This window comes from Corylus avellana, chromosome ca1 (genome assembly GCF_901000735.1).
Source record: "Corylus avellana chromosome ca1, CavTom2PMs-1.0".
Lineage (NCBI taxonomy): Eukaryota > Viridiplantae > Streptophyta > Magnoliopsida > Fagales > Betulaceae > Corylus > Corylus avellana.
Window position 1 is genome coordinate 1,190,356 of NC_081541.1, and position 12,002 is coordinate 1,202,357.

General features: G+C 36.0%; 2 protein-coding genes across 2 annotated transcripts in view; both read left to right on the forward strand.

Annotated features, from left to right (window-relative positions):
* Positions 1 to 7,057: 7,057 nt before the first annotated feature.
* The window catches only part of LOC132191612 (RNA polymerase sigma factor sigE, chloroplastic/mitochondrial-like), a gene marked incomplete in the record, with an annotated part of 32,431 nt that continues 27,486 nt past the window's right edge, over positions 7,058 to 12,002 (forward strand). The window contains 1 exon segment of the mRNA XM_059606701.1: positions 7,058 to 7,144.
* Positions 8,579 to 9,908, forward strand: LOC132191639 (RNA polymerase sigma factor sigE, chloroplastic/mitochondrial-like). The gene is made up of 3 exons (XM_059606731.1): positions 8,579 to 8,822; positions 8,957 to 9,103; positions 9,723 to 9,908. The coding sequence occupies exons 1-3, from the start codon at positions 8,667 to 8,669 to the stop codon at positions 9,813 to 9,815; spliced, it is 396 nt and encodes a 131-aa protein (XP_059462714.1). The 5' UTR covers positions 8,579 to 8,666; the 3' UTR covers positions 9,816 to 9,908.

Genomic DNA, 12,002 nt, shown 5'->3' on the forward strand with positions numbered 1-12,002 from the left:
TTTTAAATCTAAAAATAAGTTTTGAAGCATTAGAAACTAAATATTAACTTATAAAAATTTAACCAAAAAAAATAACAAATTTTTTATTATTATTATTATTTTAATATTTGTCCTACGCTATTGGCAGCCGCATAGCAGGACTCGTGAGAACCCAAACAAGCTAATTTTGTGCCTTTTGGTCAGGGAGACGGTCGGAACCTGATCGGAATATTGTTGGGACTTATCAAGATTCAGTTATGATCCAGTCGAAACTTGATCAAGCTACTTATGAGACTCGGTTAGGATGCATGTTGTTGGCCCTCGCTCAAACCCGGTTATGATCTGGTCCGGGCCTGCCGAGATTCGGTTTAGACCCAATCGAGACCCGCCAAGACCCCATCGGGACACCACCAAGACCCGGTCGGGACCCCATATGAACTCGGTTGGGACTCGCGAGACTTGACTAGGTTACCGTCGAAAATTGATAGAAATATTTTCGTAATTTAAAGTTTAATATGATTCAATGAATAATAATAATAATAAAATTTGTGATTTTTCATACACGCTAAATACCGAAAAATGATCACGTGCTGCTATAATTTTTTGTTTTTTTTGAAGAGTCATAATATTTTTAGGCTTTCAGGTAATGTAATTATTTACTCTTCAATTTGATCACGCGCGCTGATTGTGTTTGTGAAAAAATCAGTTATTAATATAACGTAACCATTTATTTGCTTAATTTTTGTGTTCTATTATAATGGCTCCTTTACGTCCGGAAGTACATATTCCAACGTGGGAGGCCGATTTAAAAAAATTAATTTTCTATTTTTAAATATAAAGCAGCTGGCTTCTTTGTCTCTCTCTGAATAAATAAAAGGCAACTGGCTTGTCCTAAGTCTCGATACTAGATCCTGATAATTTGGTCTAATAAGCCTTGTTGTCCCCAGCCAGGGCCGGTACTGTAGTTGAAACGGCACTGTTCTACCTACAGTACCAGCTGATTATTGCCCCCTTCAAGTCAAAAAAATCATCCCAAATTTCAAAAACAACTCTTTTTTTATTCACTTTCCAACCGATAATTCCAACTAATTTTTTTTAAAAAAAAACGAAAATGAAAAATATTATTAAAAAAAAAAAAAAAAATCGAAGAACCGATCGGGGTGGCTCCTTGGCCAAAAATGGGGTGGTCCGGCCACCCCATTTTGGCCAAGGGGTGGCTGGAACCACCCCATCTTTCTCCTCCTTTTTTCTTTTTTCTTCTTTTTTTAATATTTTCCTTTAAAAAAAAATTAAATAAAAAGTCAATTTTTGCTACTGGTACTGTAGCTGGAACAGTGCCGTTCCAGCTACAGTACCGGCCCTGGCTAGCGGCAAACGAGGCTATAGATGCACCAATATTTTGTTTGGCCTTATATACACTAATTATAGTTTATTATACGTTGCTCAATATTTAAAGCATTAGAAGTTTTAAGCAACATCTTTAGAGCTTGTTAAGGATTGTGTTTGAAAAATAGAGTTTTTAAGTCAAATAGAGCCTTTAAGTCAAACAGAGCTTTTAGCAAATGAAGTTTTTGTCAAAAGTGCGTTTTAGCCATTTTTAAGCTTTTTAGACCCTTAAAAGCGCTTTTAATTTTTTTATCAAACAGGTATTTTTTTATTTAAAAAGGCTTTTTGAATATTAAAAGCATTTTTAAGTTCGTCAAATATAATCTCAAACAGGCCCTTAATGTTGTGTGTCTAATCAAGAAAGTTGAACATAATTTTAAAATAAAATCGATCTCCCTTAGCAGCCTTAGGTCCATCCTTGAAAATATGTGACTTTTTTTTTTTTTTTTTTTTTCTAGTGAGAGGAGTTTTCTGTCCTTGTTTCCCATGTATTGATAAGAGTAAATTTAAATCATCATTTAATTTGTAAGTTTATTTCTATCTTATAGGGGGGTGAGGGGGAAGAAACTACGTACACACCATCAAAAAAAAAATATTGTCGTACCAATTAATCCAACACGACAAGAAGTTGATGATGAAATTAATGAATTCATGGGAGAAACATTCAAAACAAGATTTGGACCAGTTCAATGTCAATGCATGATTAATTTGTACCAAGTAGGGGAACAAGACTTTTTCTTTTTCGTTTTTGTTTTTTCTAGAAAGGAGAGTAGTGCATGTATACAAGGGTTGAAAAGAGAAGGCAAGTGTAATCTCTCCGAAATTGGGAATTGCTGAGTCGCTGAGAAGAAAGTCGTTTTTGTAGCCTCAATTGCATGTGGGTCTTCTTCTAAACGTTGCTCATGTGCTTTGAACACATGGCTTTGTATTGTATGGGTGGAAACTCTCCGACCACGCTTGGAAAATAACTCATACATCTTAATTCAGGAAATTAATTTTCGTTCAAACGATAAACATGTCATTAAGTAATGTTAATAGTAATTAATCGCAAACCACTCTAATAGATTGATAATTATCTCTTAACATGTGGTAATTATCAAAGGGAAATGCTAGCTAGGTGGTTTCCTAGTGTTCTTCTTGTGTTCCCTGGTAGATATTATTTTTTAAAAACCAAATAAGAGAAATAAGTGACAGTTTCTTTTTTTAAAAAAATAATATCCACCTGCTAGGACTAGAAAGACATAAAGAAAACATTATGAAAACAATAGGAGAACACCTAACCTTTCCCTGTTTTAATAGCATGTACGTGTAATTTTCTTGGTGATTTAACATTCTTAGGCACCATGTAAGAAATATATATATATATATTTCTCCAAGTGCAAAAGAATATTTGATACTAAATTATATTAAAACGCTAAAAAAGAAAAATCAAGTAGAGCTAGCACTCATAATGGCTTAGTCATTTCTTACTTTTATTTAAAATAGATAAACAAAACATTTATGAACAGTGCATCGCTACATGTAGATGGGACTTTATTTGCACATCCATCTCATTAATATATTATTTCTCTTTACATATCTCTCTTTTCCCAAAATTTTATCTTATTAATTATATTTCACATCTCTCTTTTCCCAAAAAAATTTTCTACTATTTATCTCCACATCTCTTTTTTTTCCAAAAGTTAAAAAAATATGATCTTTATTATAAAAAAGAATGATACTGATAAAAAAGAAATAGATAATCGGATGTATAGTGTATTTTAAAACTTATTAGCTAAAATTAGATCAAATAAGTTTTGATTAGCCATTATATATATATATATATATATATATATATATATCATTCGAAATGCTGTAAACTATGGTTTTTCTTTAGTTTTTTAATATATAAATGGTTTATACTGTTTAATTTACTTCTTGTCTATAACCAAATAAATTCTGTTATTTTTTATTTTATTTTTTTTTTGTGGAATAAACATTCAAAAGTAGATTTGGACCAGTTCAATGTCAATGCTTTGTACAAAGTTAGGGAACAACTTTTTTCTGGGGAGGAGAGAAAACAAGGTTTGAAAAGGGAAGCTACTCTGTAAATCCCTCTTAAATGCGGAATTGATGAGTCATCGAGAAGAAAGCCGCAATAGTCGGTCTTCTAGACGTGTTGCTCCTTTGCTTTGGACCGTCAAAGTTATATGGGTGGAAACTCCACGCACGTTGATAATTCCTAATAGGTGCGCAAGTATGAAACCGGCTATACGCGTAGTGCCCGTGTTAATACTTAATATATATATTTTTTTTAATTTTTATTATTATTATTTTAAAAATGTTTTTTTTTTAAATAAAAAAATAAAATGCGTTACCACTTTTATAAATCAATCAAATCGCTCCATCAAGGTAATCTCACAAATACAATCAAGGGTCACACCTAGCTGTATTCTATCTAAACCTTTCGCAGCAGCCAATTTAGCAAGTGTATGTGCCGCACAGTTAGCAACACGACTCACCCAAAATACTTGCCACTATGTGAAAGTTTTCAACAGCGTCCTCATACCCTCCACGATGTGCCCTATCTTACTCCTAGGGCTGGGCACGGGTTGGTTCGGGGCGGGTTTGGCCTTTTTTTGCCACCCGACCCGTGCCCATCGGGTTTGGTAAAACCCTACCCGTTACCATGGTTGAAGGCACTAAAACAGCCGGGTTTCGGGTAGGACGGGGTGGGTTTGTTGGGTTTGTTGGGTTTGTCGGGCGGGTCAAGTATTTCTCTTAGTTAGAATATCAATTGTTTACCATCTTTTTCTTCTTCCTACAACCCTGCAATTTCAGTTTTACATCATTACACAATCCAACTCCATTTTAATATATTCATACAAGAATGTCGAAGAAGAAAGAAATGAAACTGTAATGCATCTAATCAATACAATCACACAATCATACATACCAAAAACCAAACAGGTGCCTTAGTTTTCTGTCTTCTCAGAGAGAGAGATAGAGAGAAAGAGATGAGAGACAAACCTGGGATCGGCTAGGTTAGTGCTCCGGTAGTAGAGGGAGCGGCGAGAGAGAGAGGAGCGGCACCGGCGAGAGTGACTCTAAGAGGAGCTGCGACTGGCCTGAATTTCTGAGAGAGTCGCTGGACGGCTGGAGGATTAGAGGAAGAGGCGAAGGGGATATTAGGAATTTAGGGTTTTTTGGTTTTGAGCATATAGGGGCGGGGCGGGTCAGGTACCCGCCTCTCAAAAAATTCTATACCTGCGGACCGACCCGACCCGCACGGGTTTGATTTTTCCCAAACCGTATATGCCAAAAAAAACCTTAAATCCGGCGGGGGCGAGCGGGTTGGACGGGTTTTTGCCCACCCCTATTTACTCCAATTTGGGTCCACTAAATTAATTGCCTCCACCACGAGTTTTGCATCCCCTTCCAAATGGATACAGGTCATTATAGATTGTTACGTGACGATAACTTCTTTCTTTTTTTAAAAAAAATTCAGTTGGTTGTTCTTTGAGTACCAAATATAATAATTTGTTAAATGTGTTTGACAGTATGAGTAGTTAGAAAAGAAGACTTCAAATGTTAAAGTATTGATTAAATGATCAAGTTTATATATTTTTATAAACTTGAGCTTTTGAGATAAGTGATAATTTAATGTGATATCAAAGCCATAGATTATTAATTACAACCATGTCTCTGTTATTTATTTTTCATTTGAATTAAATATTTCACTTGTTGGGTCTCACTATTAAATTGGAGTTTGAGCCTATATGTAAGAGAGAATGTTAAAATATTGATTAAATAATTAAGCTTTTGTAAGAAATGGTAATTTAACATCGAAAAACCTGAATATAAAAACTTAATTAATAATTATGCATTCCAAAAAGTAAGAAGAACAAATTTTAAATAAAAATAATAATATAAGAAATTTTAAAATAAATAAATAAATATATTTAATATTTTAATACAAGAAATGGCTTTTGTTAAATTTATTGGTTTAAGCCTCAAAGTCTATCGAACTAATCTTAATAAAAAATAGCAAGTGATCATTAATATAATATAGTTGTGTTAACGCTATATGTTGGGAATAATCCTACTTTATTGGCCGACCAGATACATCATGGGCCTCAAGACTAAATCAACACACCAGAAGAATAATGGGCCACAACTCTCAGCACTTTTAGGTCAAGTTGAAGTAGAACACCTAATCCAGGTATGACTCCACTTCTTATCTTATAAGTAGGCCCTTACACTAGGTACAAACCCTAGACTCAATTACTATGTATTGAGCATACTCTTCTCTCAGAGATTGATTTAAGCATCAGAGTGAGACTCGCCAGCACACCGGTGATTAGTTGGTTATTAACTTGTTGTCTTGCAGGAACGGTCTTGAAGAACACGTAAAACTATTAAACCGAAAAATGTTCTAACACTATATATATACTAAATCTTAATCACTGTACCCTGTGTTGTAGTAGGTCTGTCTCTTTTATAGGTTTTTCAAGTATATGAGAGTCCTGCCGACTCTCACTTAGAGCATTCCCAATGGAAGAGCCAAATGTTACTTTTATTTAGAATAGCTCTTCAAATGTTCAAAAAACCTCCCACATTGGATGAGCCAAAAATATATGTAAAATAGATATTTGATTAGAAGAGCTAAAAAAAAAGTTAAATGTAGCAGCACTTTTTAAGGGAGCCATTTTATTTTTTAGTGTTTCTCTCTCCTGCTTTATCTTTTTTCCAAATCTTTTCCCACCTTTTTTTTAGAAATATAGCTAATCGGATGTGGAGATACTTAAAAATGGCTTAGCTAAACTAGATAAAAGTGAGTTTTGAAGAGTCATTTTACATAAAAATATGGCTCTTTCATTGGGAATGCTCTTAGCTTGACTTCTTCCGAATTCCAGGGAGTTTGTTAGTCCAGGTGAAGATTTACCTCAACCTCCGCTGGAAGGTTTTTGACGGTCTTTGACCGTATCTGGATTCTGCATGGGCGAGATTGGGTTTGTTATAGGTAGGTTCTAGCTGTTTTTCCCTATTTTGTGGATACGTGTGACCCTGCTTTAACTGAACAGTTTGAGACTAGATCTGCGTCGTGGGCTTCTGGCTTTGAGCCTTGGTTCCTGTGTCCTCCATTAATCGTGGGCTCCTAACTACGGGCCTCTATTTGGGCCTTATTTAGGCATGAAGTATTTTGTCTCACCATATATAATACAGTAATTAATAAATACCAAATTACAAACAAGAATACCTATATCCTGTGACAAAATAAATATGTAAGAAATTATAATAAACAAAGGAAAAATGCTTGAAGGATCCCCAACCTCTAATCCTCGAGCTCCATTGTTCTTCACATGGTTGCTATTGAGCAACGTAAAGATTCCGCAGACCACCACGCGAAGTGGGTCCCAAAACTGAAGTTATATTCCTCAGCCAATAACAACCACCCACGTTGGACCAACACCATCCATACCTTGCCCCCGAAAATATCTTCTCCTCCACTCTTAAGTCGCCACGTTGGAACCTCCCAACGATCCATTCTCTGCTCCTGTAATTGCCACGTTGACCACCTTCTTATTAAAGACTTAAACTTCCCCACGTGTTTGCATTATCCGCCGTTGTTTTATGAGACCCCAGAATCTCCGCCGTTGGTTTCCGGAGATATAATTGTGGACACGGTAATTCACGTTTATGAGTTTCTAACATAAACTCCCAAACTTCCTCAGTTCGGAGATCCTAGTACTTGTGTACCAACTCGGCAAGGAGGATCAGACAGTGACGAATCATCCAGGTACGTTGCTCTGGTTCTGCTTGAATTCCCTTTTCTTCTTCATTTCTATTTCTTCTAAGAGAAACGTTAAGAATTCATTCATCTAAAAAAAAAAAAAAAAAAAACGTTAATAATTCGTTGGGTGTACTGTGTACATTACTTTAGAATCTTGATGATATCTTTTACTAAGAACGTGTTGTGACATGTTTCAGCAGTGAATTATTTTCTGTACTATAATGAATTTGGACGCATAAAATCGTTAGTAAGTCGAATTGGTTCATATGGGCAAGTATTATGCAGCTAGATTTTTGAAGTGTACCATCAGTGGAAAAGAAAGGTGCCCTGTTTGAGATTGTATGTAAAACCCTTGGTTATTTGATGAGTATAATCAGGGCGTTTTGGGTGTAAACTTGTTCATTTCAAGTTTATATTAATCACAGCATGATTTTCCTTTGGAGGGAAAAAAAAAATGAAATTGGGTTCATTAGAATCAGCCTATTTGGGTTAATAATCAGTAAGGTGACCCGTTAAATAGGAGGGTATTGGTGCAAGATTTAGGTTGCTAGTTTGTTTTGTGACACTTCAATAAACAAGCTTTATGAACATGATCAAGTTGTATATGCAATTTTGCTGCTGGTCTTAGAGCTATATCTAAATTGGGTCACATAATTAATATTGGGGAATATATTACAGTTATATAGAGGAATTTGTTAGAATATTACTTAAATGATTAAATTTATCATTTTTTATTGGCCGAAGCTTTTAGGACTAGTGATTACATGTTATTAGAGTTAAAAGTCATTTCTAATTAAATATTCCACGAATACTTAGTAAGGAGGAGTTTGAGCCCACTTGTTAAGTGTTACCCTTTCCCATTTAACGGTTCCTAAATTTGTGTGAGGACTGAAATGAACTGGGAATACATGCTTCTTTTGTGATTGCAGGATTTGTGTCACATTCATCTTTTGAAACTTTGCTCAGGCAACTTGGCATGGGAGTTGTGACTGTTTCCAGCTCAGCTGCTCGAACTCCGCTTGGTTTGAGTGGGAAATTCTCAGCTCAACGATCTACTTTGAAAAGACCCTTGATAGTAGCTTTTAAAGCAGATAAATCCAATGGCAGTGCATTGGTTGCGCCCCAGGAGCAGATCCCTTTGCCCATAGAAACCAGTAAGGATAGACGGAAGAGACTAGGAAAAGCTAGCAAACCTTTGAGAAGAGTAAAAGCTGTCATTACAGATGAAGCTTCTCCGAGTACCACTTTGGAAGTGGATTACAATGAAGCCGCCGCCCAGCTTGAAAACATATACAAGCGAAGCCCAACATCTGATACTTCTGATGTGGAAAATGTAGGTGGCATGATAAGAAAAGCCAGCGAAGGAGGACGAAGATTAGTGGTGGTGATGAAAAAACAGAGAGGAGAACCGGCTATAATGTGATTAAGAACCAAGTAAAGAAGGTTAAAAGGTTGAGTCTTGATAAAAGGATTGCATTGAAAAAGAATAAGGAAGATAAAGTGGTTGCTCCAACGCGGAAGAGGAAAGATGTTCAAGGATGAAAATGCGAAGATTGAGAAGCTTGTAAGGGAGTACTCGGCTTCAACTGATTTGGTTAGTTTGGACTGGAAAAAAATGAGGATACCTCCTGTTCTTCCTTCTTCTGAACATGTTTGGTTGTTCAAGTTGATGCAACCCATGAAGGTGGGCCTTCTATTTCCAATTTGGATACAAAATTTTCCCTTTTTCTGTATTTCAATTTTGCGTATTAGTTCTATTATTTTTTGAAATGAAATTGAGTTAGCTTTGGCTGATATGTTATGATTTCTGACAATTAGGCACTCCTTCAAGTGAAAGAGAATTTGCAGAAAGATTTGGGGAGAGAACCAACCGAAGGCGAATTAGCTGAAGCAATGAATATGAATGTAGTTCAAGTGCGAAAACGCATGGAGGTTGGTCGAGCTGCAAGAAACAAGCTCATTAAGGTAGTATTTTTTTTTTCCACTCCCTTTGGTTAAGCAGAATTGCTGCTAAAAGTTTCTTTTCCTTTTTTTTTTTTTTTTTTTTTTCTTGGCAACAAAGAGTCTTGTCCTCTCATTTTCATTTAGGAAAAGTTCTAGAGATCTTCTCATCTTCATTTAAAAGACATTGTAGAGGATATATACAATTTACATTGAAGCAAAGAGAAAATGCACATTGAAAAGAGCGCCCGTAAAGAATTGAGACAGTTATGTCAGAAATGGGTATCTTCCTAGAGTCAATTTGGCTTAAAATTTTATGGTGCATATAAAATGTGCCGCGAGTGACAATTACCACATTTGACTTCCAGTCCAAGTGACCACAGCTACAATAGGCACATTTTAATTTCCTGTAATGGTCTAAAAACTCAGTCTCTGTCGTGTTCTGTTGTTCTATTTTCTCTGTTATTTTTGGCTTTTGTATCTTTTCATCAAGAGTTGAGGCTGACTATATTTTCTGCAGATGGTATTAAGCAAATAGCTATGCATGGTTGCTTTCCGTTTACTTACCAAGAACTGATTACATTGAATTCAGTGATGCTCTTAAGGATCTTGGATTAACACATAATGCTTATATCCATTGCAGCACAATCTCCGGCTCATTTTGTTTGTAATCAACGAGTATTTCCAAGACTTTGCAAATGGCCCAAGGTTTCAAGACAAAGCCAGGCAGGATTGAAAGGACTCATTTCGGCCATTGATCATTTTGAACCAAAAAGGAGATTCCGGCTCTCCACTTACAGTCTTTTTTGGATTAGGCATGCCATTATACGCTCCATGACACTCTCAAGCTTTACTCGTGTTTCTTTTGGCCTTGAATCGGTATGCTTTATTTTCTTCCTCCCAAGCTTTCTATGCTTCTCTCTGTTAATAGTGGCATATTGAGCTCCTGTGAATAGTAGTCTGTGAGGGATGGAAAATTCATTATTTGAAAGTGGTACATTTTTGCAATTAATACAAAAGTCAAGAAAAGGTAGAAATAACTTGGCAGGCTTGGTTAAAATGCATGTGTTCCCTTGTGTTTATGCAGGTTAGAGTAGAAATCCAACGAGCCAAACTTGAGTTTGCAGGTTAGAGGTCCTGACTCCTGATCACCATCTCCGTGTTGGTTTTTTTTTTATTATTTTTATTATTATTATTATTATTATTTTTTTTTTTTTATGAATAACAAATTTCATTAAAGCAAACAAACCAAACAACAAAGAAGCCCCAAATACAAGCCCTTTCAAAAGGTCCATAAGCACAGCCACGCAGGGCCTAAAAACCAAACAGACACCAAACGAAACCAACTGCATAAACAACATACAATTGGCAAGCCACATGCAGAAACACCACCAGCACTACCAAAAGAAGTCCAGGAGAGGACTATCCTACAGGGAGCAACAAAAACCAAAAACCACAAGCCTGCAGAAATACAGCCACGCAGGGCCTAAAAAACCAGCCAACAAAACAAAACCAACTGCAGAAATCAGATTTCAGTTTGCAATCTACGCAACAGAACACCAACAGCGGCACTAAGAAGAGTCTCCCCAGAAGAGAGGCCAGCCTACAAAGTGATCAAAGCCCACAACAGAGCAAGGCAGAAAACCACAAGCCTGCAGAGAAGACTACAACAGCAAGTCAGCAGGCAGATTCCACAAGGAAGACTAAAACCAGATTCTCTCTAGTCCTTGGAAACTTCCCCTTCCCAACTAGTCTTGATCTCACCTCCCAAAGTATCTTCTTCAAGAGCTGCTCCTCAGTACTAGGCTGATCATAATGTTTTATCTCATTCCTACTGCGCCATAAATTGTAAATAACAGAACCTAAAACCAATCTGCAAAGATCCGTGTTGGTGATTACGTTGATCTATTAAAGGTTAGTCTTTTATTATTCATTTATATAAACCATTCTTTATTAAACATGATCTGATCATTTTGAGATATCTGAGTGATTTTTTTTTCTCTCTCTCTTGAACTTTGTAATAGAGATTTGGGAGCAAAATACTTCCATTCAAAATAACAAAGCATGCTCACAATAAAGAATATGATCGAATTCATTTCAAAAACAAATAAATAAATAAATAAAAAATAAAGAATATGAATTTTGTTTCTTATCTTAATATATATCCGACGCTTATTATAATCTTAAAAACACTCTCTTCTCTCATGGCTCTCTATGCACGCAACCCCTTCTTCTCCATGCTTCTACTTCTTTGTTCAAGCACGCTTGAGCACTACTATTCCATGAGCCAAAAGTTCATGGATGATTTCAGAAGTCGCCAGAGAGTACTAGGCGGCGGCCACAAACTCATGCTCGTTCGTGTCGAGTTCAGTTACCAACTGGAGGATCTCTAGTCGTGGAGTTCTTGCTTTGGGTTGATGGTTGATCTGCTTGGGATGGCTTTCGATTGTAATCATAATATGGGTTTCTTTGATTTTTGAAGGGAAATTTTGGTTATCATGCTGAATTGGTTTGCTTAGGGTGTTCTGAAATGTTGAGCTGGGTCCTTTGATATACCGGGTTTCGTTGATTAAGATTGTGAAAGTGGTCTGCCCAGGGTCTTTTGCACTTGAAATTAATGTCCTTTTAGAAGAAAAAAAATTCTCAATTGTGGATGAACTGATGCACTGGGTTTTGTGATCTTCCAATATAAAGGAATCTGCTACCTAAAGAACAGAGTGACGCAGACGAGAGAGAAAGAAGACGGAGACACGAGAGAGACAGAGATAGAGAAGAAAAGAGTTTCTAGACAAAAAAAAAAAAGGAGGTAAAAGTAAAAAATATTATTTTAATTATATAAGAAAATGTTAAGAGAATCTATTGTTTGTGATATATTTGGATAGTGAAATAAAAAGTAACTTAGGAAAAATAGTTGTGTATAATG